This window comes from Camelus dromedarius, chromosome 2 (assembly GCF_036321535.1).
Source record: "Camelus dromedarius isolate mCamDro1 chromosome 2, mCamDro1.pat, whole genome shotgun sequence".
NCBI lineage: Eukaryota > Metazoa > Chordata > Mammalia > Artiodactyla > Camelidae > Camelus > Camelus dromedarius.
This window is the reverse complement of record NC_087437.1, coordinates 52012943-52039196: the sequence shown is the minus strand read 5'-3', so window position 1 is coordinate 52039196 and position 26254 is coordinate 52012943. Positions and strand designations below refer to the sequence as shown.

The 26254-nt window shown below is 35.1% G+C and overlaps 1 protein-coding gene across 4 annotated transcripts in view; it reads right to left on the bottom strand.

Annotated features, from left to right (window-relative positions):
• The window catches only part of VPS8 (VPS8 subunit of CORVET complex), a 222944-nt gene that overhangs the window by 120209 nt on the left and 76481 nt on the right, over window positions 1-26254 (bottom strand). For all 4 annotated transcript variants that reach the window (XM_064493453.1, XM_031452660.2, XM_064493456.1 and 1 more), the window contains 6 exons: window positions 22350-22572; window positions 18991-19080; window positions 16538-16589; window positions 5464-5506; window positions 3787-3859; window positions 3381-3500 (listed from right to left, as the gene is read on the bottom strand). In XM_064493453.1, the coding sequence (XP_064349523.1) occupies window positions 3381-3500; window positions 3787-3859; window positions 5464-5506; window positions 16538-16589; window positions 18991-19080; window positions 22350-22572 (601 nt within the window). The remainder of the gene's footprint in view (window positions 1-3380; window positions 3501-3786; window positions 3860-5463; window positions 5507-16537; window positions 16590-18990; window positions 19081-22349; window positions 22573-26254) is intronic.

Sequence of the window (26254 nt, the reverse complement as noted above, 5' to 3'; positions counted from 1 at the left end):
CTACTGGTGAATGGATCAACAATTATATATGCATAAAACAGAAAACTACATAGCCATAAAGAGGAACAATCTAGTGATATAAGCAACAGCACGGATAAATGTCAGAAGTATTACAAGTGAAAGAAGTCAGAAAAAACTACAAAGTGTATGATTCTATATAAATTACATTCTAGAAAAGGTAAAACTACACTGTCACAAAGCAGACCAGCAGTTGCCAAGGGTAGGGATGGGACTAACTACAAAACTGCAAAAGTGACTGGGGGGAATAGAAATGTTCTCTATCTAGACTGCAGTAGTGGTTATAAGACTGCATGTTTGTCAAACTCTTCTCTTGAAATGGGTGAATCATATTTTGTGTAAATTAAACCTCAAGAAAGCTAAATTTAAAAACCTCACTTGAAAAAAAAATTCCTAAATTTAAAAAGGAGAAAATGATTTAAAAGTCTGTCATCTAAATTCTTTTGGGTCTCCCTGAAAACGTTCTTTTTATTGAGGTACATTAGTAGGAAGGTTTTTTGATTAATCAGTTATGGCAGATATAACAGGCAGTGAATCCAGGATTTAGGATTCATCAATTTCTCCAGCTCCAGTATTTGGGGATGCTGCCAACTTTGATGCACGCCCGTAGAAGGAAACCTCCACTAGTCTTTCAGGCGTTCCAAAAAAGAACGAATTATCTACTCCATCTACACCTCATCACTACTCTGCTTCCCACCCCTATCCATCTCCTAAGAAACTTGTTTCTCCTGATTCCCTGTTGAATCCACAAATAAACCACCAACCATCCAGTTCAGCAAGTCAGAAATCTGGGTATTTTGGCGCTTCCCTATTTGTCTTCTCTTTCACATCCAACTGCACAGTAAGCCCTAAATTTTAGGCTGATTTGCCTCCTAAAATATCTTTCAAACCCTTCCATGTCTTACTATTCCCACTATCACTGCCCTAATTCCAGCCACCATTATTTTCTATCTAGATTATCAGAAAATACTGCTACCATCTTTTTGCCTCCAATCTCATCTTATTTCAATCCATTTCCATCCAACAGTCAGGAGGAATTTTTCTTAACTACTCTTCAGGGTATTTTTCTACCTAAAAGGCTTTAATGGCTACCTACTGCTCTAGTATAAAGTCCAAACTCCTTACCATGGATTACAAAACTCAGTTTCTACCTACCTCTCGTGATTTCTCGCTCTCTGGAGGCTTCCTTACAGAAAGATGTGGCCATAATAAATACTGATTTTTTTTTCAATTACTTGAACACACATTGCTTTGTCTTATTTCCAGGACTTTTTACATATTGTATCCTTCTGCCTAGAATATTTTTCCCTATCCTTAACCTAACTTCAGCACATCCCTTGAGACTCCTCATGGACATCATTTCATGGAAGACATCTTCCTTATCTCTTCATTAGATTCTCCTCCTAAGTGTTACTACTGCACTCCTCCAGTGACATGCGTTACACTGTGCTGTGATTACCTGTCCACAAGTCTGGATCCTCTTCCCCTACAACGGCAGAGTTTGATCATATCCTGTCAGCCCAGGGTGCATGCCCAGTTAGTACAGTACATGTGATATATACACTTGGTACTAAAATATTTGTCAAGAAATGACAGAGAGATTGTACTGCAGCCTTACTATCAATCCCAGTATCATAATTCAGACATCAGCATAATTCCAAATTATCATCAGTGCTACCACAGTCCTTAAAAAATGAAAATTAGGTAAAATTCTCTGTTGCTTTCTACTACTCTTTCTGAAACCCCTTGTTTCTTTTTTTCCTACATGCCAGACACCAAGACCCTTATGTTCTATTCTGGACATCTAACGTTGCCTAAACCAACTAGATCTGACTTCCATTTCTAAGTTTCTTTTTTCTCCTTCCTATGCAGTTAAAATTACCACTTCTGAAATCAGACTTTCAAATTAAACTAGTTCAAAGTATAATATGATTAGAATCTTAACCTTCTCATGAGCACTTACTTTTTAAAAATTTAACAGTTTATTATTCAACTTATAAAAGCACCATATGCTGATGATATAAATTTACCCCATCTCACAGAGTTAACCACTATTAATTTTTTTTTATTTCTCAAATTTAATTATATCTTTCAGTGGAATAAATGCCTGTCATTTTCAGTGCCAAACGTAAACTTCACTCTATACAGGGCTTTAGTTCTTACCTAAATATTAAAAGAGATTACAATTTTGGTTCAAAATTATACAAAAATAAATGCTGTATGTTTGGAGACTCCTTCTTCACAACACTGAAAAGTGCAATATCAAATTACTCTTAAACCATAATTTCCATAATAATAAAACAACTTAACTGTGTGAAAATGACAATCTGAATGACATGCTGAAATGGTGATGGGCTCAGGAAGGCATAACCAAAATAAAGTGAAAGTCTGAGCAAATATTCATTGAACATACAGCTCATAATATAGCCAGTTTAAATATACTAAGTAAATTAAAACATTAATTATACAGGCAATTATTAATCCATTAGCAATCATAAAACTCTGCTTTGCTTCCACTATTAATATTTAGATGTATTTCCTTCCTGTCTTTTTTCTCCAAATATTGTGCATATACAATAGTTGTGTTTTATACATTTGTGAGCCTGATGCTCCACTAAGTATTCAAATATAAGTCCATATTATCAAAAGCTTTTTAAAAAAACTATAATACTATTTAGTTGGGAAGATATATTACGTTTTATATAATTATTCCCCTGGGGGCATTTTCACAGAGAACCTGGCTCACCCAGATTGAGCTTAACAAAAATTGGCAGACAAAATGGAATCTCTGAAGCTTTTTGTTCAGCCATTTCATGTTGAGTTTGAAAGACAAAGTTCAGAAGTGCACCATATTTGCTCTAGAATTGAACCGATCATGCAACTTTTATGTATTTTATCTTTAATAAAACATTATAATGATTTTTTTTTCAACAGGAAGCTTCCTTGTTCCATTTTAACTCCAGTTACTCCAACTACATTGTCACCACCAGATGTCCTTCAGAGCCGTCTTCCATATTTAGCAGGCAAGCTAACATAATCTACAAAATCAAAGATGTACCACATATAACTGTGCTTTAACTTTCTGTAAAAATGTGTAAGAAAGAGACAGGGACACAAAGACAGAGACAGAGCAGAAGCAGGAAGGGAGGAAAGAGAGGGGAAGGAAGGGTGGAAGGAAGAGTAAAAGGGAGATAATGAATTAGAAAATACAACTGGCACAACAAAATTAAACATTTGAAACCCTGACTTACTGCTAGGATAAGAAAATTATCCCTGCATATGGATTATTATTTGTCTTTCTTTCTATTAAAAAAATCACCCTGACTCCTTTTTAAACACCTTAGAATCACATTCTCTCTTACCAGTGCCAATACATTTAGAAATTCTCTTGTGTCAAAATGTAGCAAAGTTCGAACATAGGGATAGATTTCTTCCTCAGGGGAAGCTTCTGCTGAATGCAGGCGAATTAGAAATTCAAAAACCTGCAAATTGAAAAAAATAGTTGATTATTTTCTCACCCTACAAAGTATCTTGCTGAAGCAATGATTCTCATTTGGATAAAATAAAGGCAGGCTGAATTTAGTTTAAATTGCCACTATGTTTTAACTTCTCTAACTGCTCTCAGCTATAATTACTGGCTTCGGGGATGGTGGGTAGGCCCTCTGCTGTCATAGCTGATAGCTCCTGACCCATGTGTAACCCTCAATTACAATTTGTCTTTACTGCATCTTAATAAGAGAGTAAAAATGCTATGAAAATAGCACTAACCTGGTTTTTAACCAAGGGCACAAGATCTTCAGGGATGTCACCAAGGGGATAGGCACGACCTGCCAGACAACAGCTACAACAGAAACAAGGAGAACAGATTTGGTGACTTGTAATGGGCCAACATCCAGGGAACACTTTGTTTCTCAAACCCAAGCTACTAGTTTAATTTTTAAGCAGGCTCAGCTTTTACGAGTGAGGGCAAGTTGAAACCCAGATTAAGATGACAGTTCAGAAAATATGGGTGACAGGGATGGTGGTGAAATAACACATCCTATGACGTGAGTAACGACTTTCATTTCTTCTTATTCTTCCTAAGAAAAACCCAAGCTGCACTAAAAGGGGAAGGAGGAATAAGGACAGATTACCTAAAAATCTTACACCCAGCATCTGGAAAGAGCCTAACGGCACCATTATCCCATGATTTACCTGTTAAAAGCCTCATGTTCTCAGAGACTTTTAAACCAGTGGTTCTAAGAATGGTGAATATAAATGGGGAATGAGCTAATAAATGTCTGGAAAATGTCTGCAATTGGACAAGCCTTCAGGGATAATTAGAATCTCATGAGAAATTAACTGTAGTTTTTACCTCCAATCACACCTTCCTAATGGCTAATGACTTGCCTTGTGGGCTGAGTTATAAAAATGTCTTCTGAGTATATCATCATTTTTTTCTGGTTTTTTTGGGGGGGGGGTGGAGGGGGGCGGAGGTGGTATGAATTTTAAACCTCTTTGAACTAGTCATTAATTTCGAATGTTAGAGACAGCTGGATACCAGCATATTCTAAAAAGTTTAAAGTACAGATGATGGGGGTGGGGGTATATTCAGTGCTAGAATTTATGCTTAGCATGCATGAGGTCCTAGGTTCAATCCCCAGTACCTCCATTAAACAAACAAACAAGCAAGCAAACCTAATTACCACCGCCTAATAAAAAAGTAAAAAGAAAAAAAATTTAAATAATAAAGTATAGATGATAAAGTACCAGGTAAAGACTACATATGTCCTTCTACACTAAAGAATCAATTAACAAATGTGAGATAAATCTCGAAGTTAACTCTGATATATATAGAAGCTAAAATGATGCGCCAGCAGGTTCTGCCACCTTCCTGCCTGCCTGCCTGCCAGCCAGTTACCTATCTAAAAGCTCTATCAGGACACAATTCTGAGCCTGCAGTCTATTGGAAGAACTCTGTTCCAGGAGTAAGGAGATAAACATTTCAGCTTACTTCTGTCACTAACTTTTTCTAGATGCAAACTAATCTCCTGCCCTTACGTATAAAATAGGGACAAACACATAACTCACAGAGCTGCTGGTGGTGAAAGTAAAATACATCAGGGCTTCTAAATCTCTGCCCTATTGATATTTTGGGAGAGATAATTCTTTGTTATGGGGACTACCCTGTGCGTTGCAGGAAGCTTAGCAGCATCCCTGGCCTCTACCCACTAGACGCCAGTAGCATCTCTCCCTCAGCCCCAGATGTGACAAGCAAAAATGTCTGTAGACACTGCAAATGTCTGGGGTGGGAAGAGGCATGGTTGAAAAGCACTGCTGTTCACGAAAGAACACCGAAAAAAGAAAAGCACTACACAGATAAGAGGTGACAGTCCCTCTAAGAATACAGGGGAAACTTTTACAGAAGAAGCATACACAGAGATAAATAAATGTAACATCTCTTACCTAATATATACAAGAAGCTTGTTGCCCATAACAACTTGCTCATCTAAAACAGAAAAATATCTTTAGCAATTCTCTCTCAGAACCTTTCCAGAAATAAAACATTTTTGTGGAAACAAAAAATAAAAGGTAGCATTTAAGGTAAGTATATTACCAAATAACAAAGTGAGGTAAGATCACTTTAATAATAATAATTATTATTATTATTATCATTATTAATTTTTTTTTTGGAATTTCCATTAGATCCTTTTCATAGACACAGAATCAATGAATCATTCAAGGGTACACGTAGAAGGTACAGATCTGAGTATAGCGATCTATGTATCGTTGGCTTAACCAATAGCTTGGGACCAAGGGAAGGCATAGAGCAGACAATGAGCTGATCAATTATAGATCACGACCAATGAACTAATATTAAGGCATAACTGTAACGTCTTCTCATTTGTAATACGGACTCTTACCACCTACAGTACTCTAGGGCCAAGAAGGCCACAGTTCACAAGTGTTTTAAAAAACTTAGACTAAACACTCTTTAGGAACCTTCGTATTCTATGTGTAAAATGTAAGATTCTGTCATCTAGTAATATAAACCTATTTCTTGGTTAGAAGAACTTAGAAACATAATTAGACCAAGTTTTAGGTCAAAAGATCAAAATTAACAAAGAACAGAACAGGAGCATTTAGAGTGGGTGAAGTGATCAGTAATCCTTATGGTGTGCAGATTATAGGAATTTGTGGCTGGTGATATGGATAAGCTGCAACTTCTATTTTTGACATATGAATACTAGACATAATGCAAGCAAGTGTACATCTCTTATTTAATGAATAATCCCTTATAAATACTCTAAATATGTTGTTATATGTGCAAATAAACTTGAATTGCTCAAAATTATATGAATAATTACATTCCACTTCAATTCTGAACCTTTTTTAGTTAATAAAATTTAATTTTTAGAAAAGTTTTAATTATTTCACAGCGAAGTTGAGAGGAAGGTATAGAGATTTCCACATATCCTTTATCCCTAGACCATACAATCTCCCCCACAATTAACACCGTGCACCAGTGGTACATTTCTTATAATCATTGAACCTACTACATTGACATATCATTATCACCTACAGTCCATAGTTTATATTAGGGTTCACTTTTGGTGGTGTACATTCTATGGGTTTTGACAAAGTATAATGACATACATTGACCATTATAGTATCATAGAGAATAGTTTTGCTGCCCTAAAAAAATCTTGTGCTTCACCTATTCATCCCTCCATCTCCTCAATCCCTGGTAAACACTGATCCTTCTGCTGTTTCCACAGGTTTGTCTTTTCCACAATGTTATATAATTGAAATCATACAGGATGTATGTATTTCAGACTGGCTTCTTTCACTGAGTGATACATTTAAGTTTCCTCCATGTCTTTTCATGGCTTGATAGCTCATTTATTTTTAGTGCTGAATAGTGATTCATCGTATGGATGTACACAGTTTATTCATCCATTCACCTACTAAAAACATCTTGATTGGTTTCAAGTTTTGGCAACTATGAAAAGAGCTACTATAAACATCTGTGTGCAGGTTTTTGTGTGAATAAGTTCTCATCTCCTTTGGTTAAATACCAAGGAGTGTGATTACTGGATCATACAGTTAGAGTATATTTAGCCTTGTAAGAAATTGCCAAACTGTCTTCCACAGTGGCTCTACCATTTTGCATTCCCATCAGCAGTAAATGAGAGTTCCTAATGCTCCACATCCTAGCCAGCATTTGGGGTTGTCAGTGTTCCAGATTTCAGTCATTCTAATAGGTGAGTGTACTGTTGTTGTAATTTGTAATCCCATTGTTGTTTTAATTTGTAATTCACTAGTAATGCTGAACATCTTTTTTACATGCTACTTGCCATCTGTAGATCTTCTTTGGTGAAATGTCTGTTTGGGTCTTTGCTCATTTTTTAATTGGGTTGTTCATTTTCTTACTGTTGAATTTTAAGAGTTATCTGTATATTTTGGGTAACAGTCTTTAGCAAGTATTTTCATATCAATCATCCTCAATCTGTGGATTATCTTCTCATTCTCTCAATATGTCTTTTGCAGAGCAGAAGTTTTTAATTTTAATGAAGCCCAGCTTATCAATTATTTCTTTCATGAATGACATCTTTCTTTCATGGTGTTGTAGCTAAAAATTCATCACCATAACTACAGTCAATTAGGTTACCTCCTATGTTATCTTCTATATATTTTATAGTTTTGCATTTCACAATTATGTCTATGATCCACTTTGATTTAATTTTTGTGAAGAGTGTAAGGTCTGTGTCTAGATTCATTTTTTGTCTGTGGATGTCCAGTTGTTCCAGCACCATTTGTTGAAAAGACTATCTTTATGCCAATACATTGCCTTTGCTTCCTCAAAGATCAGTTGACTATGTTCATGAGAATCTATTTCTGGGCTATTTTATTCTACAGATCTATTTTTCTATTTTTTTTTTTTTTTGTCAACACCACACTGTCTTAATTATTGTAGCTTTATATTGTCTGGAAGTCAGGTAGAGTCAGTCCTCCAACTTTGTTCTTATATTTCAATACTGACTTAACTCTTCTGAGTCTTTTGCCTCTCCATATAAGTTTTAGAATAAGTTTGTCGATATCCAAAAAAAAAAACTTACTGGGATTTTGATTGGGATTGCATTGAATCTATAGATCAGGGATGGAAGTAAATGACATCTTGGCAATACTGAGTCTTCCTATCCATGAATACAGACTATCTCTCCATTTATTTAGTTCTTCTTTGATCTCTTTCATCAGTGTTCTGTAGTTTTCCTCATATAGATCTTGTACATATTTTGTCATATTTACACACAGATATCTCATTTTTAATGTACTAATATAAATGGTAATGTGTTTATAATTTCAAATTCCACTTGTTTGCTGCAGGTGTACAGTAAAGCAACTGACTTTTGCATATTAACTTTGTATCTGCAATCCTGCAGCAATTACTTAAAAGTTTCAGGAATTTATTGGTCCATTTTTTCATAAATTTCATCAATTTCTACATAAATGATCATGTCACCTGTGAACAAAACCAGTTTATTTCTTCCTTCCCAATCCATATACCTTTCATGTCCTTTACTTGTCTTTTTGCACCAGCTAGGACAGACAGTATGATGTTGAGAGCAGTGGACACCCTTGCCTTGTTCTTCAGCATTAAGTTCCAGACCATTAAGTATGATGTTAGCTGTAGGATTTTGTAGATGTTTTTCATCAAGTTGAGGAAGTTTCTCTCCATTCCTAATTTGCAGAGTTTTTATCATGAACAAGAGTTGGATTTTGTCTAAAGCTTTTTCTACATATATTAATATGATCATGTGATTGTCTTCTCTAGCCTATTGATGTGATGGAGTACCTCAACTGATTTTCAAATGTTGAAGCACCCCTGCATACCTGGGATAAATCTCACTTGGTTGTGGTGTGTAATTCTTTTTACACCTTGTTAGAGTCAATTTGCAAATACCTTACTGAGGATTTCTGCATCTGTGTTCATGAGAGATACTGGCCTGCAGTTTTCTTTCCTTGTAGTGTCTTTGGTTTTGATATTAGGATAATGCAGGCCTCACAGAAAAAGTTAATTTCTGAAAGGCACACATGATGCACTAGGTAAAAGGCACTACAGGAAGTAAACCTTTAGTAATGTGGCGGTAAGGTCTGAGGAGAGGGGGAGTCTTCTAGAGTCCTGATTAGGTCTCAGTCTTCTGGCAGGCCTTGCCCCTGGAATGTGAACTTCACCAGTGCTTCTCAGTTGTTTCCCTCCGGCGCCTTAGGTGGACCACATGGGTGGAAGGTGCTGGAGTTGGGTATTTCCCTTTTCCCAGGTAAGTCAGGCTTTGATAAAAACCAAAGCAGAGGTTGACAAAACAGTTTTTTTCCTGAAGGTGGCTTAGTTGAGAAAAACAGAATACTCTGGCATATTTCAAAATGGTCCTTTCCCCCACCCTCCTGCAGGAACATAAGGGATTTTTCTCTCATGATCATTGTGAGAACCTGGTAGTAGTCCTGGAGGTAAATTTTAAGAAACTGTGGAGGCTTCCCTGTGACCAGGCCCTCCTGGAATTTTTAAATCTCAGACTTGTTCACGGTGAGCCTGTAGCACATCATCGATTGCAGTTCCAATTTTGCTGCCCTAGCACTGGTTCCTGCAGAGGTGTCTGCTCAAGTAAGTTGTGATTCTCTGTTTCTGCCTGTCTCTCTAGTTTTTGCTGCAGTGGTTGGGCCACTTAGATCTCTGGCAGATCTAAGAAGAGCTGTTGATTTTTCAGTTTGTTGAGCTTTTTACTTGTTCGTAGGTCAGAGTGGTGATCTCTAAACTCCTGATATGCCAGACCAAAAACCAAAAGTCCCAAATGTTATCTGATCCAACTCAATTAGCCATGTTTATTGGCTAATTAGATAGACCTTTACAGCTAGAAATCTCAGATAGGATGTATCTAGCTCATGATATTCCTAGAGAGAGTTAAGTTTACTTGTTTAACATATCCATCTCCATTATTCCATTACTTTCAAGTTTAAGGGCAGGGAGTCTGTCTATCTCTGTGGTCCTAGTATCCAGCACAGTGTCTGATACACAGTAAATTCACACTAAATGTATACTGAACTGTACTGACATAGTACTTAATTTTCCTGACCCCCTTTCTACTTCTCTCTCCCCAGTATTTTTTTTAGACAATTCTCTGTTGCAAAAGTTAATCCATTCTGTTTGAGACTGTTACTATTTTGCTTTCATTTTTGCTACCTATATATGTGAAAGACAATTTTCAAGTTTGCTTCAAAAAGATTAGTTTCAGGGCTACTATTATACATGAAGTACTGACTGCCAAATGATCCTCCCTGCCCCTGCCCTTACAAAAGAAAAAGTTATAAAACCTGGACGTAATACAAAGAGTAACTATCTGAAGCTGCTGAAGAGGGAACAGAGGTAGACAAACTGATGGGGAATTCACACTCACTGGGAGGAGGACAGACTGGCAGCCATACAAGTAACTGCACAGAGGCAGTTGGGGTGGGGTGGGGGAGGGGTAGAAAAACCCCTAATCTTTCTGGCACAGAGGACCAGAAAATTGAAGCCAGGAAACCACGAATGTGGAAGAAAGTAGAACCTCAAAAAGGAAAGAGTCAAAGAGGGGGTTTCCCAACTATCTACTGGCATCTGTGACTGTTCCCTAAATCACTACGTATAAACAAGGAAGAATCAAAGCAGCTCAGCCAAAGAGAAGAAGTTAGAACCAAGACTGGAGCTCCCTCCCTGACGGTCCTGGGGTGTGAAGAAAAGCCGGCTCTGGTGCGGAGTTCACATGTGCTAGAGGAGTGGAGGCAGTGAAGTACACAAATAAATGATCATCACTTGTGGCTTTCAGCCTGCGACTAAGTGCAGTCTGTGTGGCAAGCGCAGCAGCAGATGGGGACTCACATGGGAAAACCTGTCATCTTTCTGGCTGGGGAACTAGAGAAGCTAAGAAATGTGAACAGTCAACAGATTAGCAGAATCTTGTAAAAAGAAAGCAAGAAAGAAGATCCTCAAACTTGACTACCTTCATCACCGAGTGACCCCTAAGCCACACATGTGGAACCAAATCAAAGCAACCAGTTAAAGACAAACAATCTTTTGAAAAGAAACTGGAGCCCACACAGAAACAGAGTTTGCAATTCAAGGCCAGTCAAGAAAATTACCTGATAAAACAAAGAGAAAAAATTCTTGGTGGAGAAGATTAACAGAATCCAGAATCTCTACAATGTAACATTCAAATATCCAATACAGGATACAATCCAAAGTTATCCAACATATGAAAAACCAAGAAAATAAAACATATTTTTCTTAAGAGAAAAGAAAATCAATCAAGTCCAATCCTGAAATGAACAAAATGTTAGAACTAACAGGCAAGAATTTTAAAGCAAACTATTATTTTTATCCTCATTGAAGCAAAACAAAACATGTTTCAATGCATGAAAATTTTAACAGATAAATGAAGAGACGCAGGAGAGAAACAGAAACAATAAAAAAGAACCAAATGAAAATTACAAAATTGAAAAATGCAATCGTGGAAGATAAAAATTCACTGAGTGGATTTAACAGCTGAGTTGACATGAAAGAGCGAACCTGAAGGTATAGCAACAGAAATCATTCAAGGAGAACAGAGAGAGGAAAAGACTAAACCAAACAGAAACAAAACCCAGAGGGAATGACCTACGAGATGTAGAGGAATAACCTTAAAAAATCTGCTCCTCCATAAAAGCAACAAGAATACTGGCAGAAACAGTCAGAATCAACTTTTCCAGAACGCTTGAAATTAATTAAAGGCTTGCAATGATTCAAGGAATATTTATCAAGAAAAATGCCTGAATCTCAGTAAGAACAGTGAACTTTATGGTGGTTTAACATTACCTAGTCCCGTCCCCCTTTACCCAGCTTCACTATAGCTTTGAAACCAACAGCCTTGCAACTACAGTAAGTACCCACGAAAACCAGCAACCGAGCAGTCACTCCAGGGCTACCCCAAAAGCCCATCTTTAGAGAACTATCACTATCTGACCTATCTGGCAACTCATTTAAAAAGCTCCATTCTCAGGACTTGTCTTTTTTTTTTTTGTCCTGACTCAGAATTTACTCTAAGCAAACAACAGTAACCACAAAGCATTTGTCGAAAATAATCAGCACAATTGTTTAAGTTTACAGATGCCAGAGACAGTGCTACCAGAAGAGACTAATAAGAGACTCATCAAAAAACTTAAAAGGAAAAACTGGAAAATGGGAGTTCTGTAGGGGCTTTCAAAAGCTCTGACATATTTTTGGATCTCTAGAAGGACAAGTGCATGTACAGGGCTATGGACATACTCAGGAAAGACCTGAAAAGGCCTATACCCTGTGGCTAACTTTGAGGATCTGCAAAAGCAGGAAGTAAAGGCTAAGGCAGAATTGTAAACTGCCTGCTGGAGCATTAAAAACTCCAGAATAAAATAAAGCAAAAGCTGACAGACTTAAAGTAAGAAATAGACATTTCAACAATAATATTTTACATTTCAATACCCCTCTTTCAATAATGAATAGAACACCTAGCAGAAGATGAACAGGAAATAGAAATCTTGAACAAAACTATAAGCCAACTAGCCCTAACAGACGTATAGAGAACATTCCACTCAACACCACACATTCAGCACATTATTTTCAAGTGCACTTGAAACTTTCTCCAGGACAGGACATATGTTAGGCTACAAGTTTCAATAAATTTAAAAAGGTAGAAATTATACAAAGTATGTTCTCTGACTACAATGGAATGAAATCAGAAATCAGTATCACAAGGAAATGTGAGAAATTTACAAATAGGTGGAAATTAAACAACATACTTCTAAATAACCAATATCACAAGAGAAATTAGAAAATACTTTGAGATAAATGAAAATGAAGACACAACTACCGCAGCTTATGGAATGCAGCTAAAGCACTGCTTAGAGATTTGTAGCTATAAATACCATTTTAAAAAGGAGGAAAGATTTCAAATGAATAATCTAAACTTCTACCTCAAGAAACTAAAAATAAAGAGCAAATTAAACCCAAAGAAGATGAAAGATGTAAATAATAAAGATTAATCAGAAATAAATAAAAGAGTAAAGAAAAACAAAGACCATCAATAAAATAAAAATTGGTTCTTTGAAAAGACCACCCAAACTGACAAACAGACCAAGAAAAGGAGAAAACTCAAATTAAAAAAGTAAATAAGAGACATGACTACAGACCTTATAAAAATAAAAGGTATTACAAAAGACTACCATAAACACTACATGCCAGCAAATTAGATAACAGATAAAATGGACACATTCCTAGAAATACACAAACAACCAAAACTGACTCAAGAAGAAATAATCTGAATAGACTTAATAGAGACTGAACTAGTAATTTAAAAATTGCCAGCAAAGAATATCCTAGGCTTACATCACTTCATTAAAAAATTCTATAATATATTTAAAGAAGAATTAACACCAACCCTTCAAAACCTCTTTCAAAAAAAAACAGAAGAGAGAACACCTTGATTCATTCCATGAGGCAAGAATACCAAGAGACCAAGTATACATGACACCAAGGCCAGAAAAAGTTGTGAAAAGAAAACAAGACTACAGAACAATATACTTTAAGAAGACAGCCATAAAAAATTCCTCAGAAAAATATTAGCAAACTCAACCCATCAACATGTGAAAAACATTATACCCCATGACCAAGTCAGATTTATTCCAAGAATGTAAGATTGGGTTAACATACAAAAAATGCTTCAATCTTAAAAACCTTATCAATAAAGTAAAGGACAAAACCCACAAGATTATCTAAATAGATACAGAAAAAAGCATTGATACAATCTAATCCTTCGTGCTAAAAACATTCAATAAACCAGGGATAGAATGAACTTCCTCAAACTGATAAGGCCATTTATGTAAAACTCACAGTTAACGTCATATTTAATGGTGAAAAACTGAATGCTTTCCCCGCTTGGATGAGAAAAAAAGTAAGTCCACTCTTGCCACTTCTGTTCAACACTGTACTGGAGGTCCTAGCCAAGCCAGTTAGGGAAGAAAAGAAATACAAGGAATCCAGATTAGAAAGGAAGCAGTGAAACTAACTCTATTTACAGATGACATGATTTTATATATATAGAAAATTCTAAAGAATCATATAAAAAAAAGAATCAATTAAGAAACTAATAAATGAATTCAGCAAGGATGCAGGATACAAGATCAATATAAAAATCAATTTTATTTTTTATACACTAGCAATGAATAGTCTGAAAATGAAAACACCAATTCCATTTATAACAGCACCAAATGAAGAAACTAGGAATAGATCTAGCAAAAGAAGTATATGACTTGTACAATGAAAATGGCAAAACATCATCGAAAGAAACTAAACAAGGCCTAAAAAAATGGAAAAATATCCTGTGTTCATGGATTGGAAGACAATAATGCTAAGATAGCAATACTCCCCAAATTGATCTACAGATTCAAAGCAATCCTTAACAAAATCTCAGCTGCTGTTCTGCAGAAATTGAGAAAGCAAACTGATTTTAACAGACCAAAATAAATGAAGAAATACATCATATTCATAGATTAGAATACTGTGCTAAGATGGCAATCCTCCCCAAATTAACTTGTAGAATCAATGCAATTCTAAACACAATTCCAATAAGCTTTTTAAAAGAAATTGATGAGCTGATTTTAAAGTTCAAACAGAAAGGCAAAGGACCTAGACTAACTAAACTAATTTTGGAAAAGAAAAACAAAGTTGGAGGACTTAAGATACCTGATTTCAAGACTTACTACAAAGCTGCAATGAGCAAGACAATATATTATTGGTGTTAAGTACAGACAGACAGACCAGTGAACTTAACAGAAAGCACAGAAATAGACCCATATTTATGGTCAGATGATTTTTGACAAAAATCCATTTTTATCAAAACTTTTTTTTTATGAAAAAGGTGTCCAGGTAAAGTGGAAACAAAATATTTTCAAAAAATGGTAAAGGAACTGATCTCTGTATGGGGGAAAAAATCCTTGAACTTGACTTTGCATCACATGTGAAAATTAACTCAAAATGGATTACAGACTTATTAAATTTCTAGAAAACAAAGGATAAAACCTTTATGATATCGAATTGGGAAAAGATTCATAAACAGAATACCAAAAAAACTGCTGAAACTAGAAAAGAAAAAATAAGTAAAATAGACTTCATGCAGATTAAAACCTTTTGCTCTTTGAAAAACATGGGTAAGAAAACAAAAAGGTAAGCAATGGACTGAGAGAAAATGTTTGTGGAACATGTATTTAAAAGGGGCTGGTAGCCAGACTACATAAAGAACTCTCACAGTCTCGTAGGGAGTTCTCCTGCTTAGGACTCAGTAACATGAAGTCAAATGACACCTCTTCCTTACCCTACAAAAAGGGCGAAAGATTTAAATAGGTAATTCACAAAAAAAGATATGTGAGTGGGCAAGAGCACACGAAAAGGTGCTGACCGTCATCAGTCTTTAGGGAAATAAAATTACAACAAGATATACCATTACACACCCACTAGAATGGCTAAAATTTTTTAAAGATTTAAAAAGATTGACAGTGCCAAGTGCTTGCAAGGATATGGAGCTTTGGAACTCTTGCATATTGCTGAAAGGAATGCAAAATGGTACAGTCATTTTGAAAAACCAAATACCAGTACCTTAGTAAAACACATATTTACCATATAATCTATCCATTCCAAGCCTAGGAATTTGCCCAAGAAAAATGAACACACCTGCCCCCATAAAAATTTATTCATACCTAGGGGTCAGCTATGGGAGATAAGGACGATATAAGGGATACCTGTGGTGATGAAACTGATCTGTATCTTGACTTTATCAGTGTGAGTATCTGGTTGTGATATTGTGCTTCAGTTTTGCAAGATGTTATCACTGGGGCAAACTGGGTAAACAGTATACAGATCTTGTGTGTCATTTCATACAACTGCATGTGAATCTATAAATTTCTTCCTAATAAAAAGTTTAATTAAAAACAGAACAAAACTTATTCGTAAATGTAGCAGCATTACTTACAATAGCTCCAAACTGGAAGCAACTCAAATGTCCTTCAACTGATGAATAAATAAATGACAGTATATCCAACCCATGGAATACTATTCAGCAATTAGAGGGAACAAAATATAATACATGCAACAACATGGATGAATCTCAAAAACATTAGGCTAAGTGAAAGAAATAAAACATCAAGATTACATACTATATGATTCTATTTACATGAAATGTAGTGACAGAAAGTAAACCAGGATTGCCTGGAGGTAGGACTGTGGGGAAAGGAAGAAGTACAAGGGGACAGGAAGAAACTTTTTAGTGTGAAGAAATTATACAGTTCTGCCTTCTATAGTTTGATTAGGGTAGTGGTTATATGATTATGTATGGTTATCAAATTTCACACTGTACATATAAAATTGGTGACTTTTATGACATTTACCTAATATTTTTAAACACAGAAAAGAGGAAAAAATTAAGGCGTAGAAAACTAATACCTGTTAGCGTCTTCCCTGCATTCAGTGGAGGAGCAATGACTCGGAAAAGTTTCTGCATTAAAATTAATAAGAAAACAATCACCATCATCTTAAATAAAGAATATTTCTTACAAATAATCAAAAATCTTATGCTTTTAGTCACTTTTCTTTCATTGAATTAGATAACCATTTGCTACTGAGATTAAATATAAAAACTTTTAATTTGGACATGAACTTGTTTTACTAAGATCACTGGGAAATAATCATTGTTGTTATATTCCTCCCTGAAACATTTTAATAAATACCAGTTAGAGGAAGATGTTTGTTGAGATTATTATTTTTAATATAAGATATCCTTAAGTTCCTAAAAGTGCTTTATTCTTTTAAAAATAGTAAGCAAGTGAAGGGATTAATAGCCCACCAAAATGGTAATAAAGATTACTTTAAATTGAAAATATGAACAATCAGCAGCCACAGAAAGAAACATTATCTAAATTTAAGCAGAACCTCTGAAGATACAAGATTAATGGCAAAACTATGTTGGTCTTCCTGGGAGCTTCCTGTTTGGGAGGAGACTGACCCTTAGCACTGGGAGGTACAAACCCAGCTGTTCATTAGCCTCAAAAAGCCCAATAAACTACTCATACTTTCAGTTGAAAACCTAAATCCCTCCCCTACACCCAAAGTTTTGTTGAACTGGTATATAAACCTTTACCTCTGGCTATTCAGTGATTTACTCATTACTGAGAGCTCCCAGTACAGGTGTGAATAAATCTTGTATTTTCTCCTGTTAATCTATTTTCAGTTAATTTGCAGTCCTCTCCCCACTATTCAGATTTCAGTCTACAGAGAAAAAGTTTTTCCTCCCAACACAAGGGACTCCTTTTACCTCAGAAGCAGTCAAAACTAGAATTAAGGAAAGATTTCAGAGGCTATAGAACTCATCACAAAGATGATGACACTGTTCTTCATTCTAGGAAATCTAGGAACTTTCAGAAAGCACTATAGTTCCTCTTAATTTGGACCTCTTTAAACTGAAATTACTAAATTTTAAACACTATGAATAGTGATGTCATTACAGGCAGAGAATTATAAAAGAGGCATCATAAGATGCATCTAACCTCCCACTGCTAAACTCTCCAAGTAACTATTTAATAACAAATTCCAAGCTCCTGCTGAAAGCCATTAAACTTGAAAACTACTTTTAACACAAAACAAGGCAACCTCAGTAGCTCAGTGTTCCATCTGAGATGTATAGTTATAAATGAAAACCAGATTTTGAAGAATAAAAATCCCATACAAAACAAAAACTTCAAAAGCAACAATTACAAAATCCAGCAATCATTTTTATCAACACAGAATGCATCAAATTAGAATCTGTTTTCAAAGACTATTTTGAGAGTAACTAGAAATTGCATTAATTCTTCCTAATTGTGGTTTAATAGTGGGACAGAGAACATTTTTGCAGAGAACATTTTTGCATGCACGGATCTCACTGAGGAGGCAGCTGAGAGGTGTTCAAATGTTAATATTTATTTGACACACAGACAATCAAGGTCAAAACGAGAGCGAAGGGCTGTGGCACTCACTTTGGAAAATGACCAAGGAACAAGAAGTGCAACCAAACCTGAAGGAGTTATGAATTAGAGGGATATTCACCTATCAAGCTAAATATGTTTAAAGAAGACTGAAATATCATAGAATGACTGCTGACTTATTCATACTGAAAATAATTTTGGATGCCCATTAAATACACAAAAACGTTGACTGGACACCTTCAGCAGATGCCTGGCTCTTCTGACTCATGTAATTAAGTAGCTGTAATAAAGCAATGGGCTGGCAGGACACTGTGTATATCCACAATCCATTATCCATAATTCTGTCCTCAAATTTAAGGTAAATAACAAGATGGAATGGGTTTGGTTCTTTTTAAAACAAGCCTAAATGCTTTTTAGATGCTCTCTTCTAAAGATTAGGAGAATAAGAAATTATAATGAATGCGATAAAATTCTGAAATGGGAAAAGCAATAAATTAGCAATTAACAAATAATGACTTCCCACCATTTTCAGGACCTCCCCCTCAACATAATATATCTACAAAATAGCATTACTCAATAGCACACTTACCATATACAAGTATACATAATAAATTTATTATATTTCTTGGAAGATGTATCATAATATCAAAACTTCTCAGGAAAAAACTTGAAGTCTAATAGGCAAGCATTACTTTTAGTTTTATCTATTGTTCCTTGGGATTTAAATACCTACTTATGCAGGTTAAAAAAGAAAGCAAAGGCAGTAGGTATAAAATTAAAGGCTACCTAAAAGTCCTTAACAACAGGTGCAAGTCTAATAAATCTACAAGAAATTAAAAAATGACTGGATGAGAACAAACTATTCAAAGCAAACAGGGAAGGGGAAAAAAAACTAATTGAATATTAAATGTGTGTCCAAGTTAGGAAGTATCTTACCTCCATTGGACTAATAAATTCATTCATGCCTCTGTTGTACACATAGATCATAGCATCATATAGCCGATTTTCCCAACACATGAGAACTACCTGTAAAAAGGAAAAGTTGTTTGGTCCATACAGTTCAGTAAGTCTCACCAATTACTTTCCTTAAAGCTTTAAGAATGGGGAAAATCTTGAATTCTTTTCCTTAATTTTTTTCATTCCTTCTCTGAAAAAAATTGAAATTAAGGTAAAACATAACACCCAGGTAAGAGCTGTTGTAGGTTTAATATTACTTTCAATCACATTATAGGTACTTGTAAAGATCCTCCAACATCTGATTTTATTTCTTCTCTATTCTCTCCCTTTCCATATTTATTTTACCTTTGGTCACTAGTTCTACAAATATTTACTGAGCGCTTGTATTCAGGTCCTCTCCTAGGCACTGGGGATAACGTAATAGATAAGACAAACCCAGACCCCGTCTCCACCCTGGCAGAACTGCCATTCATCATGGACACCCATCAGAAAAGGGGCACAAAATGTGTGATTTATGACTTGGGGAAGATACTCAATTAAACAAATAATTCATTTACAAATGCAAGTTTATAAAGGAACCTGACTTGGTCTGGAGTATTCAAGGTCATCCCCGAGGGAGCAATATTTAAGCTATGACCTAAGGGATACATGTATGTCAGCCAAAAGCAAAGCTGGAAACTAGGGACTCTGCAGGCAGAAGGAGCAGTAAGGATGAAAGGAGTCTGAAGTGTTTAAGGATGGACAGAAATCAATTTGAGAAAAAATTCAGGAAGAGGAATAGAGATGACTTGAGTACAAAGTACCCTTTACTCTGTTCCTCTGAGAGCTGCATTACAGCACTGAGTACAGGAGGAGGAGGCTGAAGTAGAAGAGTAGGGGTCAACAGAGAAGAATGAGAAGCAACAGCCAAAGAGGTTAAGAGGGAAAATGGAAGTGAGGTGTCGTATGAGTCTTTCCAGATGAAGGCATGTTCTGGGACCTCTTCTCTTCTCTCACTACCCTTCCTCTCAGTCAGTCCCATGATCATGCATCTCTTTACAGCTTCAGCCCTAACCTCCCCTCAGACATACTTATTCACCACTGACTTGATACCTTGATATCTGAATGCCTGGGAGCTATCTCAAAATAAAATGGCAAAATAGAACTCCTGACTTTGTCTCTCAAACTTAGACCTATCCCCAGTCTTCTAACCTTCTTCAAGGAATCACTATCCACCTTGTTTCTCAAGCCAAAAAATTAGGCATCAGCCTTAAATTCTCTCCTTCCACACCCTCACACTGGATTCATCAGCGTATTAGTTCTACCTCCGAAACAATCCAAAGTCAAGCCATCTCTCTCCATCTCACTGCTATCATCTCTGGCCAGGACCACCTCCTAAACCAGTTCTTAGCCAAGCTCCTTGCTTCTGTACTTGACCCCCACCCCACAATCTGTTACCACTAAAGCAAACTAGAGTGATCTGGCTTAAAACCTTTTAATGGTTTCCCAAATCACTCAGAATAAAATGGAAAAATCTTACCTTGCCCTGAATGGACCACCTCTCTCTTGAAACCAAGCTCCAAATCTGGCTTCCTTTTATTTGTAATTTTAACACCCAAGGTATACATCCTTTTTTTTTTTTTTTTTTTTTTTTTGTATTAACTGTTGCTTTTACCTGTAACAATCTTCTCCTCTAACATCTCTGCATCACTGATTCCTTCTTGTCATTCAGATTCCAGACTCAATGTTACTTCCTCAGGAAGGTTTTCTATAATTAACCAATCTAAGGTAGCCTCTAATTCTCTGTCTGCCATACTGCCTGTCTGATTTTTAACATAACACTTGTTTTGGATATTTCTGGTCTGTTTACTTCTTTGTCTATTTATGGTCAAACTTTTTTTGTTTGTTTGCTAGAATGTAAGCCTCATGAGAGGATGAATCGCCTTGTCCATTAGGGTCACTGAAGAATCCTTGGAGCCTGTCACTCAATAAATGCTTCTTGAATTAATGCAAATGCTGTTGAAAGAGTAAGTAAAATCTGAAAAAATATTGCTTGATTTAGTAGGTGTGGAGGTCATTGCTGACTTTAGTGAAAGTAAGGTGGAAGAGTTATTAGGATGTGGAAAATATGGAAGAAGCAACCTAGAAAATGCTTTCAAAAAATCTGGCTGCAAGTGGGAGGAGTGAGATGCATCAGTGAAACATGGGGAAGAGGGGAAAAGGTTTGATATGGAAAGAAAGGAAACTGAGGGGGAGACTGTTTAAACTGCTGCTTTAACATGAAAAAGAGTACAGTGTATTTATACAATGTTGAAGAAAAGCTAAAAATGGCGAAAGGAGGAGAAATAAGCAATTTCTCTTATATCAGTGATCAGTAAATAAAGCCACATTGATAACATGCTCTCAATTCATCTGATCTATTATCAGACGTGAAGACTATGCCAAATTACCCATTAACAGAAAGGCATATATAAAAGAGAACCTGACTTTACTTTGCAAACTTACAGCCATTCATGAAGAGCTTCCAGGAAGAAAACAATAACCATTTTCCAAACTCTTCACTTCCATGTGTGTACATTTAAAATAACTTTTGGTCCTTCTAAGACCTTTGTAAGTCACCAATATTTTAGCTCAATTGGGCTTAGCACCTTGGTACCACTTTGCAGGAGTAGCATGTTCATCACAAGGACTAATGTGGAAATGAAGAGTTAAATGAAGAGTTAAGAGTGAAATGCCTTAGGTCAGATACATACTCCTCCTCAATTAAGGACTTAAAACTTACTGTGGAGATCTCGGACACACTGGAGAGGTATATTATCAAACAATGGGCTGGATGACTATGCTAAGTAAGTAAGATGTCCTACAATTTGCTGCTTATACTATATTCTGCATTTCAAAACAATATATGAAAGTTACCAACTCTGGACATTTTATAAACCAGCTTTCTGAAAAAAAATGGCATCATCCTCTCCAAAGTAAAAATACTCTTTATTCATGTGAAAGTACGCACAGTTGAAATTCACTTGCAGGATGGAAACTGTAGTAATGAGCCAACAGACTGATGAAGAATGATCAGTCAGTAAGCATTTATTGAGCAACTACCAAATGTAAATGCCATGCAAAGAGCTTTGAGGGATGCTAAAGAAACAGAAGACTCCTGGCTTACAAAAGTTCATAAACTAGATTAAAGAACAGGCTTAAGAAATATATTGACAAATTCAAGTTTACAAGGCTTTTTACCAAAAAGTGCTCAAAAATTATTGGGACTGATAGAAGGCAGAGGGAGGCCCATAAATCAAGTAAATATAATCAATAAAGGATGTTTATTACATAGATTAGTAGACTGTCTATAAACTTACCTGTTGAATATCTAGGCTGGTGATATCCATATGTACAATGAGGGCTTCCACATTTTCCATTAACTTTTTATCTTGGAAATGAACAAGCAAGTCTTTCATTACCTGAGGTGTGATCCCCAACAATTTATCACTTAAAATATATGGTTCAAGGCACTCCAAAAACACTCCTTTGGCCACAGAATTCTCACTTAATTTGTCATACATCTGGCTAAATAAAAGATCCCTGTAACAGAAAGGGAAAAAAATACTTTTAAGAACATTCCAAACAACCATTAAATTCAGTCTACTAAGTATATCTCATCTTTTTGTATTTCAACTTACAAGTTTATTAAAAACAGTTAACAATATTTGCATAGAGCTTTATACTGTGAAAACCTTTTCATATATACTATCTTAATTAATTCTCCCAATACTTTTCACAAATAGAAAAAAAAGTTGAGTAAGTTAAATTATTTGCTGAAAGTCAGACAGCCAACAAATGATAGATTTGGAATCTGAACCAGCTTTCTGACCTAAACTCTGTGCTGAGTCCATTATGGCGCACTGCTTCTTAAAGGCAACACCGACACAGGAGCAGGTAGTACAAAGATCACAATGAAGCAGAAAAAATTAAAAGGACTATTCACAATACCCTTTCCTCCTTTCTGGTAACTAAACATTTCCACCTGATCTGCAGGGCCAATTTGCTCGTTCATCTGTTCTTACCCCTTGCTTTCCAAAGGGTTTAGGCAGTGATTATTCATGGGAGAGGAAGAAAAAATGTTAAATATTTTAAAAATACGTCTGGAAACTATTTTATTACAGAAACAAAAATCTTTTAATTAATCAAATGCACTACATTCAATAACTGTGTTTTATTTATTTAGCATTTCTTCTGCAAAGAGTCTAGAAATAATTTTAGATTTACACACATCATAAATATAATCTTCTTTGGTTTTCATGCAATATTATATGATAAGCATTACTTAAGTTGCCCTTTACTCTGTAAAATTACCATTTTATCTAATTCACAATGTTTCAGTATGCTGAGATATCACAATTTACTTAACTATTCCTGTAGTGCTGGCTATATGCTAAATCACTTATTTCCAATATTTCTCTCTTAAGAGTAATGCCACAATGAACACCTACATATATAGTCATTTCCATTTGGGGGGCTTAATTACTTAGTCATTCTACTTTTAGAAATTTATCTAAAGTCAAAAATATGAAAAATTTCACGACACTTAAAATGTATTACTAAATTACCTTCAAAAATCATCACAGCACTAATTTATACTGCCATCAGCAATGTATAATCACACCAGTTTTAACTGTGTTTGGTTTTTCCCCCACATAATTTAATGTGTAAATTGAATAACATCACTGTTTTAACTTCTTTGATGACTGGCAGGATTAAATGTTTTTCATATTTCCATTTATACATTGTATTGACTTGTATCATTCACTAATTCTTTTTTTAATACAAAAACTGTGCTAATTCTATTTACCTGTTAGGATTGACTGATTATTTATGTATATTTATTTATTAAATGTATACTCTCTATATATGTGCATCCTGTCAATTGCGAAAAGTGGTAGATGGTTGATCCATAGGTGTGGTCTTTCATGATAAGTTCCACAAAAAGGTCAAGGAAGATTCTGAAAGCAGTGGGATGGGATCTTGCCTAATCTGAAGTCCTGGAAGGCGACAGGTGATACATGGGCTGGCTGCAACTGCACCAGAACCACATGTCACTTTTCAATAAACAGTATTTGCAATATCTTGGGAGGAAAATCCATATCCATTTATTTTTTCTCATATCCACAAATGTAATTTTTGCATCATTTCCCCCTTTGCTTCATATTTATCAGAGCATTTTTCACGTTGGTTTCATTTTGATCAATAGTCCATTACATTTCTGTGATTACCAATTACTAGCCAACTAAACGAAACTGAGATTAAAAAAAGCTTTACTGTGAGAAAGATAAAAAGAGTAACAAAGTAATTTTAATGAATTTAAAGAAAAAGACATATTTGCTAGCCCTTGCACTCATGATGTTGTCAAAAACAATATGCTAAGAAAGATAATTATACATTTTAGTTCAACACAAAAATCCCTGGTGAAGAGAATTAAAGAGCTAAAATTCAAAAAACAGAGCATAAAAGTTGACAAGCAAGTCACTCCTGTGACAAATAGCAGCATGCAATGTTGTTAAGATTAACCAGTTACAGGCTATAACAGAGAAGCAAGGAAAACTCAGCAACTCCTATCTGCATTTCTACCTTAAAATAAAAATAAAACAAAATTCTAAAACATGTTCTCATCTTTCTGGGGGACTATTTATTAGAACATCAGAGAAACAAGGAGAAAAAAAAGTACATACAAAAAAACTTTTTGGCTCTTGTATTTCTTTTTACATTTAGGCATTATACTCCAGGGTGCTGACTTTGATTCCTGGAAAGGCTAACTTCAAAACTGATGTTCATCAGTTCATGCGTAGCCTCCCTATAGCTGGTATAACAGAAAACTTCATTCTGAACGATAGAGGGCCATCAAAGAGGTCTTTAACATAACTTCACTTTTCATTAATACTCATTATTAAAAATATCATTTGGAGTTTATCATTCATAACTTCAAATTGATAGAGAAAATGACCAAACTCACTTTTGGCATTATCAGTTTTACAATTAAAAAATGAGAAGAACTCAGCTTTAATTATGATGAGATAATTACAAATTCAGAGGCTGGCTAAGGGAGCAAAGGCATCAATCCTAACTCTTGCCAGTGTATAATAAATATATAACCAGAACGAAATAAATAAATCTAGACTAAATATAAGTGGGATTCAATAAATCCAAAGTTGATTTAACCTGGTCTCTTTATTTATAAAATTAAAAACAAAGTTCAAACGATCGTCAAGAAATTGTGTTCAAAATGCTCTGTTTTCTGAGACAGGTATTTCCTTTAAAAAAGCATGGTTTAATTGTAGTGGTGGTTGTACAACTCTGAATATGCTGAAAACCACTGAACTGTACTCTTTAAAAGGATAAATTTTATGGTATGTGAGTTATATCTCAATATAGCTATTCAATAAAATTAAAAAGACACAGCATACTTTTCCCCTAGCTTTGATGTTTAAAATTTCAACATATAGTTATCAAGAAAATGATGAGAAAACTCAAAATGTCAAGTTCCTTAACCATGCTTCATAATTAAGATCTTTCTGTTTTGCAAATAATAATCTTAATGTTGAACAACAAGGTTAAACAAACACTCTGGCTATCAAAAGACAACTTCAGGTTCCCTTTAAATTTAACAGAAATATTTTCCAGATTTATATACAATTCAAGTTATCTGAATGATGGCTTCTTTTTGGATATCTACTTACCATGACATAAGCTCAAAGTGCTCAAGATCATCTGCACACAGCACCTATTTCACTTTATTTTGTTTTATAATGTCATCACTGAGATATAATTCACATATAATAACATACCACTTACTTTTAAATAATCTTTAAAGTTACAGTTATAGTTCAAGTAAACTCTGGACCTATTTTCAAAATAAACTGAAATTATAGCTACTGCTATATAAGCAAAACGACAAGTCACTAAATACGCTGCAAAAGCTTTAAGACATTTTCTATCTTTCAATCTTGAAAAAAATACACACTAACAAACTGAAATAAAATTGTGTGAACAGAGACCAAATTATGAAAAAAAAAGTATGTCTTCAAAAACTGAATTTCCTATCATTTCTGATTTTAAACAATTCACAGAAAGACAAAAAAGCCAAATTTTAACCAAAAAATATGTCCATAACACATTGATCAGTATGCCCCACGAGAAAAAGTGTGGTTCCTGCCACAGTTAGAATGATTTTACACTATAAAAGAATTCTTTTTTTATCATTTTATATCGA